Source organism: Triplophysa dalaica, chromosome 4 (genome assembly GCF_015846415.1).
Source record: "Triplophysa dalaica isolate WHDGS20190420 chromosome 4, ASM1584641v1, whole genome shotgun sequence".
Lineage (NCBI taxonomy): Eukaryota > Metazoa > Chordata > Actinopteri > Cypriniformes > Nemacheilidae > Triplophysa > Triplophysa dalaica.
The window spans coordinates 17,522,845-17,540,762 of NC_079545.1; the positions used below are offsets into that span (position 1 = coordinate 17,522,845).

Here is a 17,918-nt window from a genome sequence, read left to right on the forward strand (position 1 = left end):
CATGTATTCATCCTTATGTCTTCAAACCTGTTTATGACTCTTTCTTATATGAAACACAAGTGACCATATTTTGTATGGTGGCTGTGCATACAATGGAAGTCAATGGGGTTCAGTGTTATTTGGTTGCAAATGTTCTTCAAAATATCTTCTTTTGTGTTCTGCAGATGAAAGGAAATCATACGGGTTTGGAATGACATTAGGGTTTTGTGGCCATTCCAGTACAGTGTCTGTTTGACTTCAACAAAATCAAATCAAAGGAGTGACAAAGGCATCCAACAGCAATGTGAAAGACTGACAGCATGACACGACAATTAAAACTGCGATAAAAATCAAGGTTATCTCATTAATAATATTTTTTTTATTTTGATACATGTACATATTTTACTGTTGTATTGTAGAGAATAGGAACTTGTTTCATGTGCAGTACTTGAGGTCTGAAAAAATACGAAGCAATTTTTCCGTTATTTTGACCTGTTTCTCCAGATTTCATTTCTGCGAACAATGCAAATCGAAACAATATTTTATTTTAAATTTTGGGGGGATTGTAGGCAGTTCACAGAATGAAACAAAACGGATAATTTTACCTAAACACATACCTACAAAACTGATTTTTAACATACCTTGACCCCTTTTTGTGTCTATGAGAATGGAGATTTGAAAGCTACAATCTATTTGCTTTCTCCTCTATGTTTTCCCGGTTTCCTGGATACCCCACAAATCTAATACAAAAGCAGCCAATGAGATCAACATGAGGCCGGCAGAACCCTGTCAGAGGTGCAGCCTGATTAAGTTTAGTCCTTCCTGCTTGTCATTGGAGCCTCCTTGCTAATTCAATTTCCTGGGAGCAGCAGACATGCTGGTCTAACAGGACATTCACTTAGTCCTGCTATTACAGTCCTGCCCTGCCCCCTGTCATTCATCACACACTGATTGGACAGGAGAAACAGAGGGAGAAGAACAGGAAGGAAGGGTAAATGAGGTAATAAGCTCAGAAATGCCACTGTATTCTGGACATCTGAAGTCCCTGATCACCTTAAAGGTCATGCGTAAGCTATGCTTATTTCCAGAAATTTGAAGCGAGATGCCTTGATGAGGGATCATTCTGAATGGTTTGTGTTTTGTTTGCTTCAGGGTTCAGAATTTATATTGAAATGTGCTCAAAATCAATTGAATCTAGTAAAATATTTATGATTGGCTTCAATAGATTTTATTGTTTTCCAGCTTCAGCTCAGTTAAAGCACAAAATCCATAATTAACATTTGCTGTAGCATGTTTTACTTTGTGTCATGTTGTGTATGGATTTTAAGGACGAGGGCATGTCACACAACCTAATTTGGCAGCGGTTTACCCCGATATACTGTAGGGTCTGATTGGACACGCTGTCTTTGATGTCAACAACAAATGCTATGAAAACAACTTTTTCCTCCCTTTTAAAAGTTGATAAGCCTATTTATTTTGCTATGCGATTATACTGTAAGATGGCTGTTATTGTGTGCATTACTTTCATTTTTCCGACTTTCTATGACCCCTTCGGAATAAACCTGCAACCCAGTTCTGGACCAAGGTGGCATCAGGAGGCTGATGTTTATAGCTTCAAACCCATTGCTGTAGCTGGACTCCTTTTAATTAAGTGATACATTTGTTCAAAAGATTTTTACCAATCAAGCTGAAGAGAAAATGATGAGGCTCTGAAGTTGTATCAGTCCTGAGCAGCTTCATATAAACCATTAAAATTAACAATATATGAAGAGTTTGGTTCCAAAATGAGATATCTCTGTTTTTTAACAAATCATTTAAAAGAACATGTTTAATGTGCATTCCAATTAATATCAATCAAACTGCAGTTGGTTTATTTTGGTTTAAGCCATAATAACACAAAATATACAGATAACTGACACAATAAAAACATGATAACATAAATAAACATGATATATCGCATTTTGGCACCAAACTCTTCAAATATTCAAAGTACATGTAGAACATTTAACTGGGGATCAATTTTAATAAAAAATGTATATGGCTGCAAACGAGTAAATCGCTATTGATTGCATCCATATTAAAAGTTTGTTTTTACATAATATATGTCTGTGCACTTTGCATATTAGTTTTTTTATTTTTAAATCCATATATTTAAGAAAAAGATATAATAAACATTTATAGATAATTTAAATGATTGGTAAATATAAACAAATGCATGTAAATATTTCTGTATGTGTATGTATGTCTTTATAAATTCAAAATTAATATGCACAGTACACAGACATACAGTATATTATATAAACACAAACTTTTATTATGGATGTGATTAGTTAATAAAAATAGCACAAAAGAGATAAATTGGTAATGTAAAAAAAAATCTTAATGGTTCAAGGTGGAATTGTGGTGCAGTTGCAGGGTATCAACCATGTAGTACCTTCAAGAGCATGTGATGAAAAGAGAACTATTTTTAAAATCCTACATTTATTCTAAATTATAAAAAAACATTCCAAGTTTTCCTAGCTGCTGAAATACGAGAGGGCACTGTGAAGGCCATGTTTTCATAGGGGCCTTACAGATGAACCACCATATGGCCATTCCAGGACTTGGTTTGGAGCTGACAGACTTTATTCCCTTCTTGTTGTAGAAGGAGAGCTATTTTTATCCGAGACTGAAAGCAACATTGTGCTGCGGTGCAGTTATACATCACTAAGCTGTCTGGCGCTCCAGATTTACTCCGGTATTTTACACACACCAGTCACTTTTTTCTGTGGCCTGTGAAAAAATCTGTAATCAATCAATGTCATTAGCAGAAAGACTTTCTCATTCGGTATATTCATTCATCAATCCAATTAAAATAACATTCGGTGTCCAAACAGACACGGAATGGACAAAACCTGTGGGATGCTGTCGATTATAAAAGAGAATTATTCAGTTTCTCATCCCTAAATTGGCAAAAACAAACAAAAAATAAAGCTGCAAGCAGCATTTAGCGGGTTTGAGCGATTTAAGGCGTCTAAGGTACGTCTGCCAACGCCGACCAGGCTCGGGAATCGCACCATAACAGATCCACGACAGACGACACTCTAGCACACCAAGTAAAATGTCAGAAACGTTTAATACAGTTGCAGAGATATAGATCTTGCTAAAAGGTTGCTAAACTAATCCGTTTGGTTGCTATGGGCGTGGAATGGCACCTGCCAATTTATAACACATCAAACCACAAGTCATGCGAAACAACCCCATTGTCTCTACGATGCTCTATTGCAGAGATAGAGGAATTTTAGTGACCCCGGATTGAGAGTTTACATATATGTTCCAAGCCCGATGAAGATATCTCAAACGGTTCACGAGTTATGACTATTTTCGTTAAATATATTCCTTCCGGTTCGGACATTTTATCCCAGTGCAGACTTTTATTATGACCGAATTACAGATTTTTTTTTTTTTGATGAATCAGTAAAAAGCACAAATTCTATGTTCCAATAACACAACGGGACATTTTAGGCAAAGACTGAACCTCTTTTCAGACCAGTCGGGATAAAACACATACCTAGAATCAGTGGATTTTTTCTATATTTTTTTCTGTGTGTATGCACAGTATATGTAAAGATTAAAGTTCACCAAAAATTTTCCCTCACTGACTTCCGTAGTAAGGACACAAAACCACCGAGGCATTTCTCGAAATATCTTCTTGTGTCATATACAGGTTTTGAACATCTTGAGGGTGAATAACGATGACAGAATTTTCCCCTCCAAGTATTGAAAAAATTTCAACCAGAGCCATTATCACTAAGCACATAGAGGGCTCCCCCATGCGTGCTCATTACATATTTTGGTTACGATATTTATTCTGACACTAAAATCATAGAATGTCACATTCCATGAGATCTAAATCTGTACATACTGTATAATCTTTTTTACAGAGTTCATATTGATGGTCACAGCAGTAAATTCCAGTATGCATTGAACAGATGGAAAATATATCCAGTCATACCTGTGATGAGTTCACGAACTTCCATGTCGTTGGTTTTCCTCATCAGGCGAATGAGAGCGGGAATCCCGTCACAGTTCTTGATGGCCACTTTGTTGTCATGGTCTTTGCCAAAGGAGATATTCCTCAGTGCTCCGCAGGCCTTGCGATGGACCTCAGATTTAGGATGATCCAACAAGCCCACCAGCACAGGGATCCCTTTGAGCTGCCTGACGTCCTTCTTTATCTTGTCGTTCTCGTAGCAGAGGTGCTGCAGGTAGGCGGCCGCATTGGACTTGACTGGATCGATAGGATGACCCAACATAGCGATGACCTCAGGAAGGTCGGGGTCCCTCCAGCGGGGGTCCTTACGGATGCTGTCGATTGAGGGGGATCGGCGGCCGCCCATGCGATCGAGACTGGCCAAGCTGCCTCTTTCAGGTTGGGCAAGAGGTGCGGGGTACATTCCGTGGATGTAGGGGTGCCTTTCATCGATTAATTCGGCCTCTATGGGGTCCTCGTATCCTCTGTAAGAAATGCAGAGAAAGAGGTTTTAGCCGGACACTTAATCAGTCATCTGCAGGGATTAACACATGCAGAAGAGAACGCGGTGAAGGGCCAAGCGCAAGCTCTTCAGGGTTCAATAAAAAGAACAGTTCTGGAGACCTGCAGTAATGAACTGAAATTAAACGGAAAATAAAATGAGAGCCAATAAAGAAGAAAGCAAAACATAACACAAAGAGGAAAATATTTCTTATTGGTAATGAAAGTCCAGACGATGTTCAATGATTTAAATGTCTGTCTTGTTCCTGACATTCAGGTATTGTGACCATTTATGATACTTTAATGGTGCTTTTGAGGCCCCTTCAAAGCTCGAAAGCTTCAGTCTTTATTCATTATAACGGCATGGAAAAAAGCAACCACACAATCCTCCACAGAGGAAAGTTATTCAGTTATTCATTCAGGTTTGAAACAACATAAAAGTGAGTAAATGAGGACAGGATTTCTTCTTGGGTGAACTGTTCCTTTGACCGCGCTGTTAAGAATCCACAGAAAACGGTCCCATTTCACATTTACATTACATTTAGTTTTTTACAGACACTTTTATCCAAAAGCGACTTACAAATGATGTAAGCAATGGAAGCAATTGGAACAACATAAGGACAACAAAAAGCATAAGTACAATAAATATATATAGTCTTATATAGCCTGACAAAGAATACAGAGATACGTTTTTTTATATATATAGAAAGAGTAGAAAAGAGATAAAAGTCAGAACTGATCGGTCAGGTGCTGAAGCAAGAGATATGTTTTCAGCACATTCTTAAGGATGGCTACAGAATCTGTTGATGTTATGTATTAATTGTGTCCAAGGCACAATGATGTTCTCTGTTTCTCTTTCATTAAAGATGGAGAGAGATACGACATGGTGGGAAAGCAGAGAGCCTGCAGGGCCCAGAACAAATATAGAACAGACTGCAAACAGAGAGAAGGAGAGACAGATGGATAAAGTACGGTGGATGGCTTTCCCACTATGAATAATCTAAATACAGGACAACATTGTACAGAAGCCTTTCTGCTAGGAGAATCTCTCACGACTCATACGCAGACGTGGGTTCGACAAAGGTTTCCTTATGTGTTCTGTATTTTTGATGAACTATATTTCCCACAAGATCATCTCAATGACCACCCACTCTTAACAAAACTGTTGTAGAGCATGTGGTATGACTTTCTGTGCATGTCCTGTTTTCGTTATGGTGCCTCTGTGCTGGCCTCGAAAGTATTTGTATGCGTTTCCGCCCAAAAAAATGTAGAAATCAAATAAACAAACCTGCTCTATAATTTAACAATTCCAAGAATTCTATCCAAAATAGTTCCTCAAAAAATATCAAGATTCATTTATGATTTTTCATTATTTATGACGTAATAAGTTAACTATTATAATGATTATTTTTAAGAGTTCAAGAATGCTGTTGGCCTACAAGACCACCGCTGGTCCGGCACCCCCCTACCTTCACTTAATAAAACAGACTTACACCCATTTTACACCGCACGTGTAAGCAGTGCAGAGGCTGAGTTGGAGGGTTGGCAGCATGTGCCCATTGTCCTTTCACACCGGCAGCGTACAGTATGCACAGTGCACCGCGCTGCCAGTATACCAAAGTACAACAATACAATTTCCCATTACGTTATTTAAACACATCAATGAGCATAATATCTTCCAGAACTTCATCAAAGCGTTTTTTTTAGTAGATAGCATAACTATGATTTGTTATATCTGCCTGTTTCATGCTCTTTTAGATCCACGTAGTTCAAGTTAGAAACAGAAAGCCATTGTGCTTTAAAGCATACAAAGTCACTAAAGGGTTAACTTATCATAGGAGAGAGTGACTGACTTGTTATGTGATCGCTTTTCTCTCACACATAAGCATTATAAGCATCTAACATGATGTCTGTGTAGTTTTTCAGAAGGTAATGATGGCGATAGTTTTCCACTCATCCATATGCATTATACAGTTAGGTCCATAAATATTTGGACAGAAGCCCATTTTTTGTTCAGTTAATTTTACCTGTGTATCAAAATGTATTCGAGTTACAGTTTTAAAATGAATACTGTCTTAAACTGCACACTCTTAGCTTTATTTAGAGTGTGTTCAGATCCAGATTTTCTGAAGGCTTTAAGAATTACAGCTCTTTAATATGAAGCTCCCCTCTTTTTCAAGCGACCAAAAGTAATTGGACAGTTGAATCAAACATTGGTTTATTCCTTAAATAATTTCTTCATAAATTAAGCATGTTAAAGGTATAGGGTTGATTCTATGTGTGGTGTTTGCATTTGGAAGCTGTTGCTGTGAACCCACATAACTGGGTTTAGGGAGATCTCCATGCAAGCGAAACAGATCATAGCTGAAAAAACACAACAAATCCATTAGAAAGATGGCAGGAACATTAAGAGCAGCCAAATCAACAATATGGTACAATCAGAGAAAAACCAACATATCGCTGAGCTCAGCAACAAAACAATCCTGGGCGTCCATGTAATTTAACTGAGCGTGAGCAGTGCAGCAAAAATAGACCCGACGCCGAAATGATCGCTGCACTGCTGCTTCTGGTCCGCGAGCATGTGCTGGATATGAGTGCGGTATAAATGCTCTCATCTGTTAACATGTGCGGCAAAAAATACACGCTGCTGCTTGTGCTTGCGGTGTTAAGCGGCGTTATGTAACTGCCAGATCCCAAAAAGGGAGAAAATCTCTCTCACGTACATTCTCTGGATCTGTTCCTAATTTGTGGAATGATCTGCCCGCTGCTACAAGATCAGTAGATTCTGTAGCCATCTTTAAGAATCGGCTGAAAACACATAAGTAGGCCTACTGACTTCTTTTTCTTTTCTAGTCTTTCTATCCTTAAAAACATCCTTAGCTTTGTATACAGTGGTGGGCTATGTAAGGCAAGTTTTTACTGCACTTATGCTTTTTGTTGTCCTTATGTTATTACAATTGCTTCTATTGTTTACCTCATTTGTAAGTCGCTTTTGGAAAAAGGCTGCTAATTTGACTAAATGTAAATGTTTCTGTGACACTGTGTACAAAAAGCAGGAGACTCTTACCAGAAATATCCAGAAATATCACGCTCCAAGAGTTCTTGACTTCTACAGTGCAGAAGTTGAAAATAAAGTGTCTGAAACTGTGCCATATGCATCAGGGAGGTTAAATGGGAGTCTCAGCATGCTTCATTATTAGTGTGACCACAGCAGAGATGTCCCTGTGGCGCAACTTTTACAATGACAAAAATCTACATAAAGTGTAGAAAGAACATTTGAAATTGTGTTTACACACTTCAGTACCTTTTCACAAGCTAATGTTTTATTCAACAGATTTCAAAAGCACCACATTACAAAAAAGATATGTGATATTTTTAGGGACAAAACGTTTTTTTACTTTTAAAACTAACAAATAGGAGCGGATTCCCAGACAGGGGTTAGGACTAGTCCCAGACTAACTTAAATGTTAAAGGTGTCTTGATCGACAACAACTACACTGACATATCTTAAAATCTATCAGTGTGATTGTTTTGTTTTAAGATGAACACCAGTAAGTTTTTTTGTAAAGTATGTTTTTAAAAAACGATTTTAATATCCTTATTTAACTAATGCCTAGTCCCAGACTTACTTAAATGTTAAAGGTGTCTTGATCGACAACAACTACACTGACATATTTAAAAAAATATTAGTGTGATTTTTTTGTTTTAAAATGCACACCAGTAAGGGTTTTTTGTAAAGTATGCTTTTGAAAACGACTTTAATATCCTATTAAGCTAAGGGCTAGTGCTTGTTTAAAATATTCCTGTCCAGGAAACCACACCTTAATTTTTTTTAAATAGGATAACAAACATTTTACATTTAGTCATTTAGCAGATGCTTTTATCCTAAGTGACTTACAGATGAGATAAAACAATGTAAGCAATTGGAACAACATATGGACAACAAAAAGCATTTGAGTGCAATTAAAAACTAGTCTTACATAGCCTACCACAGTATACATTTACATTTATGCATTTGGCAGACGCTTTTATCCAAAGAAACTTACACTGCATTATCCTATACATTTGTTTCCAGGTATTTTCAATCCCCTGGGATTGATCCCACGACCTTGCGTTGTTAACACTGTGCTCTTACCAATGAGCTACAGGAAAGCCGTATACAAAGCAAAAGTGTAGAAAGAGGTCAGGTGTTCACGGAAGATTTAGGTTTTCTGGCGATTCTTAAAGATGGCTACAGAATCTGTTGATCTTGTAGCAGCGGGCAGATCATTCCACAGATGTGGAACCGATCCAGAGAAGGTACATGAGAGAGATTTAGTACCTTCTGCGGATGGCATCACAATATGTCGTTTGTTTGCGGAGCGTAGGGATCTGGCGGGTATATAAGTCTGCATTAGCCAGTGAAGATAAGGGGGTGCCAAATCAGTGGTGGTTTTGTAGGCCATGAGGAGAGTCTTGAATTTGATGCGAGCGACTATAGGAAGCCAATGTAACTCAATGAATAGAGGAGTGATGTGTGCTTTTTTTCGGTTTATTGAAAACCACTCTTGCAGCTGCATTCTGGTTCATCTGTAGAGGCTTGGTTGTGCAAGGTGGAAGTCCAGCCAGTAGTGCATTGCAATAGTCCAGTCTGAACAGAACAAGAGCCTGTACTAGGACTTGTGTAGCATGCTCGGAAAGGTCTAATTTTCCTAATATTGTAGAGAATGTATCAACAGGACCGGGTGGTGCTGGCAACCTGATCTGTGAATTTAGCTGATTATCGATGGAGAATGTTGAATGGAGAAGTTGTGATAAATCTTTGTGTCAGCCGAGATTACAAGCAGTTCTGTTTTTGCAAGGTTCAGCTGCAGGTGATGGTCCTTCATCCAGAGCGAAATATCGGTATGTTGAAATGCATGCAGAAACCGTCAGGCTGAAATGTGCATCATACGTATAATAGTGATAGGAAAAGTCATGTTTCGGAATGACAGAGCCTAGGGATGTCATGTTTACAGAAAATAGCAACAGACCAAGCACTGAGTCCTGAGGCACCCATGTGTCGAGATGTCGGGACTCAGAGAGCTCACCTCTACAGGACATCCACAGCCTTGAGGATCGACAGGAGGATGTGGTGGTTAACGGTTAAATTAACACATCCATTTTAAGAGTGGAGAGAGAGCGGAATAGGGGCAATACGTAAGGAGTAACAGTTCATACTGTGGAAAAAGTTTATTATTAGCTAAATTTAAAAGTAAAAATGCACCACAAAAAGCACATTAGTTATTTTTGTCTTATTTTGCCGTAAAATACCTGAAGACATTTTAAGAAAAATTTCACAATGCATTTACTTTAAAAAAAAAATGTCCTAAGGATTAAATATGGTTTTCAAAAAAAATATATTGAAATGAATTGTGTTAAGGATTAGACAAACAAACCAAAATGATTTGCCTGTGGTGCTTAAAGAAGAGCTAAATTTTTCTCACCCCATTGGCAGATATTTATTCTTATTTTAAGCATTAAAATTATTATTTATTTTACTTATTTAAAATTTTTAAGAACACATGACTTAATTTATTTTTTCCTCATTTTGCTTCTCAAGTCCAGTAATTGTGTCGTGATTTAAGAATCTTATTTGAAACCAAGAGGAGAAAACATTAGCTCTATGTACGCTGTAAGAGTATTCTAGAGTTTAGATGCTAAATGTAAAAATCTGCTACCCAGATCTGGGTGTGAAAGCCAATGGTTTTAGTGTGTAGAAAACACACACACACACAAAATGTGACATCCGATTTTGAGAATTGAATTTGAAAATGTTGCATTTTACTTTATTATCAGATTACCAAGAGAGATCTGAGCAAATGCACAAATTTTGATGTGCGACTTGACAAAACAGGCCACAGTTGAGAATGTTGGCAGTGCGGGGGATTCACTTTTAATGAGAGTTTTATGTTAATTACACGCTGCAACTTTGGAGGTGATTTGGGAGCACATTACAGAGCGAGGACATCAAAGCAAGCTATTACTTGGCAGACTGCGGATGGTTTCAACACACGGCAATGTGACAGTGCGTACATCTGACATTGTAAAAGCACTGAGGTTTGATGACAGGGCAGTGAAACGGGAGGTTAACTGCATGATGGTACAAGAGTAACACAATGTAATTGATCTCAAACGATACAGAAAGAGTCAGAGAAAACGGATTAATGAAAAAAACACAAGTGGGAAAACATGTATCAATGTGACATTTTAAAGACCTGGAGACAAACTGGTCTAAATACAGGTATTATATAGCAATTATGTTGTGGCTTCATTATTTTTAGTGTTATAATAAGAGACAGTAGAGACATTCAAGTACACGTAATAAAACGTTAATGACTGGAAATAAGCAGGCCATATAGAAATTTTCAACAGGGCCACTGAACTGTCTGGCCTTAAAAGAATCTTGATGTAAATCAGAAGTTATTTTAGTTCTCTACAATAAAATATTACTCTGCTCAAGCAGATGGACAGCGTTAGCTCGCTCTCCTCATAGATCGTAGCTAAAACATCCAAACCTCTGTCACCATTTATAACCATCCCTATTTATATTATTATCGTAACACACAAACAGATTTCATGCAAATTAAGTGACTGATTACTGTTTCTGACCACATAGTAAATCTGAAAGAAGTTTATTGCTCTAGAAAGGCCATTCGGTTAGGAGCCATCAAAGTACCAGAGTATGTCAGTGTCAGAATAATGAAATAACCATTAGCTGAAATATCTGAATGATGACCAGTGCCAGACCTGTTATCAAGGTGCAACCCAAGTAAACCTGCTTGAATATTCCTGGCAGAAAGGGTAGATTAATTTTACCTGAGTTAAACAGATTTAAATTCGTCCCACCACGTCTCATTCGGATGCAAATAATTAACCAGATTGTTTTATATATGGACATACAGGCTCAGCCAACATTTGATGTGTCTATAAGCATGTATAGCGAAATTAAGGAAGGAATTTAAGGAAGTTTTTGGCCGAGTTTCTTTTCTGGCTTCATGCTGTTTTATAGGCCAGGATTCATCTCATGTTATGTCATCAGTTTTATAATACACCTTTCTAAAACCATTAACAGCTAAAAACCATAAATAAGCAAAGTTTGACAGGAAACAAGACGTTTCTTCGACCAAAACTGTCCAACATTATATTGTGTATGTATAGTTTCGCAATATACATTCCAATCTGATTTGTAGAGCTACAGTTACTTTCAAAAGTCATTGTATCACCATGTGCAGGATGTAAAAAAATGTGATTTACTGTTTTTTTACATAAAATACCTAATGGAAAGAACATTCTGTGAAAATCTCAAACAAACACTTATTACGGTTGTATTATCTCGTCATCTTGGAATATAAGGTTCCATCTCAATTTTGAGTAGTTTTTGCATTCCATTTAGTTTTCTAGAAAACATCCAAAAATGAACACAACATAAAACGTATAATGAAAATAATTGGTTACAGAATAAGATTATGTGAAATAACTAAATTTTGACAAAAATATTGAGATATTAAACTGTAAACTATTTGATCCTCTTGTGTGGTTATATTTTGTAGTCATTCTCCTACACTTTTCACGTGTTATAAAAAACTGTTTGTTGCCAATCCTCTGTAAATTCCTCTCGAAGCTGCAATATAACATTCATACAATTTTTTTAGTGAATCTTAGTTGAAAGTATTTGAATAAAGATTAAAGTAGTCCGATGTCTTAATTGTGGTCTGTTGTGGTTTGTTTGGTTTTGTCAACACTTAACGTTTTAACTCATTTTAACTTTCATTTAGTTACACCATTATCCACAATATCAAGTTCAGGACAAGCAACATTTTTGAAGTCTTTAAGGAACAGTTCACCCAAAAGTGAGAGTTCTGTCATCATTTACTCACCCTTAAGTTGTTCAAAATCTGTATAAATGTCTTTGTTCTCAAGAACACAGAGAAAGATATTTGGAAGAATGCTTGTAACCAAACAGTTCTTGGCCACCATTGACTACTATAGAAGTACAGATTCTTTATAAATGTCTTTGTTCAGGTGAACACACGAGAAGATATTTTGAAGAATGTAGGAAAGCAAACAGATCTGTGGCACTTTTGACTACCATTGTAACTTTTCCTACAATGGTATTCAATGGGGTCTGTTTGGTTACAAGCATTCTTCAAAATATCTTTCTCTGTGTTCATCAGAACAAAGAAGCGAATACAGATGAGAAACAACTTGAGGCTCAGTAAATGAAGAAAGAATTTCTTTTTTGGGGTGACCTGTCCCATTAAAGCTAAATTTACATGTAGATAGTCTGAGATCTCAGGCTTAGACTAAATGGTTTTCTTTACAACCTAATTTAAACACCAGCAAATAGAGCGAAGCTTTAATGGTGTCACAAAACCAGACTCATCAGACGCTGATTAAGAGCAGCAATTAAGATGCTGCCTGCAGTTTCCTGCCGCTGCTGCTGCTGCTTCACATAAACTGCCAAACTCAATGAGAAACATAGAGCGGCTACAGAGCCAGAGAGTTTCATGAAGAACTCATCAAAGAGATGCCGCAACGGTGTCAGGTAATGATTGAAAATGGATATGACAAGGAAAAAAAATTACTGTGAGAAACGAGAGGTCTAAACAAATGCTTCATCATTACCATAATCATTGCTCAGGTTTCATCTCTTTCCTTTAGTCTCTCTTTCGCTCTCACTCTCGAGCAAGAAGGGCTTTGCAAATTGAAATTATTTAGACAGTTCAGCTGCATGCTAAACTCTGCGGACTGTCAATGGGAATGTCAAGATTTGCATTTAAATTGGCATCAATGACATACACGTGAATTCTCGACACGTGAATGCACTTTGACTAGACATGATGCTCTGAAGATATTTACAACAGCGTCTACTCCTCAATAATGGACCAAATGCTCTATGCTTTCCAAAAACGTGTATGTGTGTTTGTTGCAGACAAAAACCAAACGGGAACATGCTGCAACCTTTTCTGTATTCCTGTCATTTCCTTTCTTTGAATTATTTAATTTGATATTTTTTGGGGGGAATAATAAAAATAACCACTTTCATTGACCTTCACAGAAGGCGTTGTTTCTGGTGTAAAGATATCACTCATTCAAGTTATCATTCACTTCGATTTTAAGCAATAATCAGTTGTGGATTTACTAAAACCGACAAACAATTTTTTTCACTTCCAGACAAATCTGATGAAACCAGATGAAATGCCTTTCCCAAACAGCAAAAACAGGCTGTCTTGCTGCAAATCATTTATAGTCCGACCTGACTGTTATTAATATTGTGCCCGGTTTAATTAGCAATGCTCATAGCACAAACAAGTTGCACAAGGCACTTTTTTAATAATGTATGTGGTTGCATGCCTAATTTAGATATAAAACAAAGGATGGGCTGTATGGGCTGTAAACTAATGCCATTTCAACATGAGCACATAAGGGAGTGGTTCCCGGTGGTCTCCAGGGAGATGTCGACATTATAACCTTATGGCGACTCCCCTGTGACACTGGTGGCAGGTGCGTGGAAGATCAGCCAAGGAGAGATGCACCATTAGAGATATGGCTGAGACAACACACCCCCTTTGTCTGGCAGTGTTCACCAGAGACTATAAATCACCCTGACAACAACAACTCCAGAGAGATAAAGAGAGATAGTGAGAGAGACCAAACTAAATGTAGTGTCTGTTTAAATCCATGCAAACCATTTCTTTGCTGAATGTCATCATTTTGGCAGTTTAATTATTTTAGGTTTCCAAACTGTAAAACAATAGGCTCTAATTGGCCTATTAATTTTGACATCCATTGGCGAATCTTTTGCCAAAGTCTCTTATAATGAGAATGCTAATGATGGATGGAAAACGTCTTGGTTACGTATGTAACCTCAGTTCCCTGATGGAGGGAACGAGACGTTGTGTCGAGAACGACAGATGGGGTTCGCCCTTGAGAACCAATCAACTCTGACTACTATAGAAAAGGCCAATGAAATTTGGCGAATGCAATTTGCATGCCGGGCTCCGCCCCCGGAAATCCGGTATAAAAGGAGGCCGGCGTGCAGCATTCACTTACCTTTGTTCTGAAGAGCCTGAGACCTCTCAAACTGCAGCAGAATACGTTACGTGTTCGTGGCATAAGGGACACAACGTCTCGTTCCCTCCATCAGGGAACTGAGGTTACATACGTAACCAAGACGTTCCCTTTCTGTCGGTCTCTCGACGTTGTGTCGAGAACGACAGATGGGGTTGCCTATGGAAAACGCCACAACGCTGTATCGCGTCACAATCTCTAGCGAAGCGACGGTAACAAGCCTGGGCGTGTCATCTCGAAGCTTTCGTGAGACTGTAACCTTCCAGTGTGGTGGTCGGGGGTTCCAGAGCTTTCTTGGAGAAAGATGGGTACAGCCCTGACCGGTAACTTTCACGGACGGGGCCTTAGCTCTCTATAGGCGAGAGGCCATCCAGATCAGTTTACACCGGGTAAGCGCGACTCTTAATCAGAGAAGCGCTACAGAGGCCACCTCCTACCCGTGGGGAGGAATATGGTGGATATAGGTATGGTCTCGTCCTTGGAGGAGAACGCATGGAACGTGCGGACTGAGTAGTTAACCGCGAGGTGGAGGCCCACCTGGGGAAGCTCATGGGTTACCAGGAGTGGGAACCATTCTCATGAGGATACATCAGACGGAACAGCCCACGGAGGGGGTGTTACAGACGTCCGGTAGCACTAGGTCCGGTTAGAGCTATCTGTGATAGCTCACATGGTATCCCGGCCTAAGGGGGAAGGCTGCTCTGCCCAGCCAGCCCCCAGGGGGTGCTTGTTTGGTGATGGATGGAATGCCTATTCTTAACCAGTGTCTGGGTAAGAAGGGAGGCTGGTGAGGTACCAGTTTCTTAGCGATGTGTTCGGGTAAGAAGAAAAGGTAAATAGCACACTGTCCCAACCTGTTAGTGGGTGGAAAGGTGCTTTCGCAGGCATACGCCCCCCCGGATGCCAGTCCTACATGTCGCCACGCAGGACGTGGGCTGACACCGGGTTTACGCGAAGGTTGTTAACCCTTGCGAAGGTGTTTGGGCATAGCCCAACCCGCAGCTCTACAGATGTCTGCTAGAGAGGCGCTTCTGCCAGTGTCCAGGAGGTGGCTAAACTCCGTGTGGAGTGAGCCCTCACTGCCAATGGGCATGGGAGATTCTGAGATCGGAATGCCGTCGTAACGGCGTCCACGACCCAGTGCGCCAGCCTCTGTTTGGAGACAGCCTTCCCCTTCTGCTGTCCTCCAACAGACACGGAGCTGGTCAGAGCTTCAGAGCTCTGCGTGCGGTCCAGTACGTACTGGACACAACACTAATCGGGTTGGGTCTTCCTCCCCTATGGGGAGCGCCTGCAAGTTCACCACTTGGCCCCGGAGGGAGTAGTGGGAACTTCTTGGGCACGCATCCGGGCCTGGGTCTCAAGATAACGTGAGAGTTTCCAGGGCCGAGTTTAAGGCAATCCAGGGACACGGAGGATGCTCGGTGGTCCCCTACCCTCTTGAAAGAAGTGAGCGCCGTCAGGAGGGCCGTCTTACTCTATGAGGAAGATCGGAACCTCCGAGGGGCTCTTTGGGGGGCCCTGAGGCTCCCCAGGACCACTTAGGGTCCCAAGAGGGTATGGAGCGGAGACGAGGCGGATTCCGCCCTCTCGCTGCTTAGGAACCTGGTGACCAGGTCGTGTTGCCCTAGAAACTTTCCACCGACTGAGTCGTGATGAGTGGCAATAGCGACTACATACACTTTCAGTGTGGAAGGGAGATGTTAGTCTCCAGTCTCGTGAGGAGGGGAACACAATCCTGATCAAGCACCTCAGTGGGTCTTTCTCGTTGAGAAAGACACCAGGACGAGAAGAGGCACCGTCTAGAGGCGTGTAACCGCCTAGTAGATGGGGCCCTAGCCTGGGTGATGGTCTCAGCCGTATAGGGGGAGTAGCCATCTTAGGATCTTCTCGTCCCGTCTAGAGACCAGACATGGGTGTTCCAGAGGTCTGATCTGGGATGCCAGAACGTGTCCTTCCCCTGAGAGAGCAGGTCCTCTGTCAGGGGAATGGTTCAGGGGGAGTCGCTGTCCAGAGCATCGGCTCTGAGGCCTAGTGCGGTTAGACCGGTGTGGTGTAACCAATAACACTTGGTGCTCCTGCTCCCTGACCTTGCACAGAGTCTGTACAAGAAGGCTCCTGGGGGGGGGAAGGTGTGCTTCCGCCCATCCCGCGGCCAGCTGTGCGCAAGGATATCCGTGCCGAGGGCAGGGACTATCAAGCGGGCAAATGGTGGTGTTACGGGAGGTGAACAGGTTTTACCTGGGCCTACCCGAACAGCCTCCAAATGAGCTGGACTGCACGGGGGTGGAGTCGCCACTCTCCACGAGGCATAAACTGGCGAGAAAGCACGTCGGCTGTCTAGTTCAGTTTGCCCGGGGTGTGTGGCCTGCAGGGAACGAGTCACCTGTTGACTCCACCGGAGGAGGCGTCGAGCAAGTTGTGTTTAGCTGCTGTGTGCGAACGCCACCCTGACGATCTGTATTCGCTACAGCTATAGTGCTGTCCTCGGAACAGCACGTGCATGTCTCGCACGAGAGGCCGTAGCCTGCTCAGTGCAAGTAGCATAGCCCACAACTCTTGGCAATTGATATGCCAGCGCAGGCGGGGGTTCGTCCAACACCCCACCTGCGTGCCCGTTGCACACTACACCGCACCCCTGCAGGGAGACTTCAGTCGTCACCACGACCTGCCTCATAACCTGCTCAGAGGGACCTGAGTCCGTCGAAAAAGTCATAAAGACTAGGGGTTATGGTGCGTCGGCAGCAGGGCGGCATCACCATGCGCCTGCTGCCGGTGTGCCACGCTCTCCTCGGAACTCGACTCTGAAACCAGTGTTGGAGCGGTGTCATGTGCATCAACTCGAGGGGTATTAGCCCGCGAGGACGCCATGTGTCCCAGGAGCCTCTGAATTGTTTCAGGGGGACCGCTGTCTGCCTAAAATGTTCATTTCAGACAGTTCAACACTGGTTGGGCACAACTGCGGACAGGTGTGCCGACATGGTGACAGAGCTGAGTTCCATACCGAGAAAGAGGATGCTCTGCACTGGGGAGAGCTTGCCCCTCTCTTGGTTGACCTGGAGTCCCAATCGACCTAGGTGCCGGAGCACCAGGTCCCTTTGTGTACATAACAGATCTCGCGAGTGTGCCAAGATAGGCCAGTCGCTGAGATAGTTTAGTACCCGCTCGCCTTCCTCCTCTCAGGGAGAAAGGGCGGTCAGGGACAGACCGAAAGGGAGGACTCTGTACTGATATGCCCGCCTCTCGCACGCGAACCGTGGGAACGGCCGGTGTCGAGGAGGATCGAGACATGAAAGTAAGCGTCCTTCAGGTCGATTGCCACGAACCAATCCTG

General features: G+C 41.2%; 1 protein-coding gene across 16 annotated transcripts in view; it reads right to left on the reverse strand.

Moving 5' to 3' along the window:
• arvcfb (ARVCF delta catenin family member b) overlaps positions 1-17,918 on the reverse strand; it is a 198,536-nt gene that overhangs the window by 41,867 nt on the left and 138,751 nt on the right. For all 16 annotated transcript variants that reach the window (XM_056745031.1, XM_056745029.1, XM_056745030.1 and 13 more), the window contains one exon: positions 3,974-4,476. In XM_056745031.1, coding sequence (XP_056601009.1) covers positions 3,974-4,476 — 503 coding nt within the window. The remainder of the gene's footprint in view (positions 1-3,973; positions 4,477-17,918) is intronic.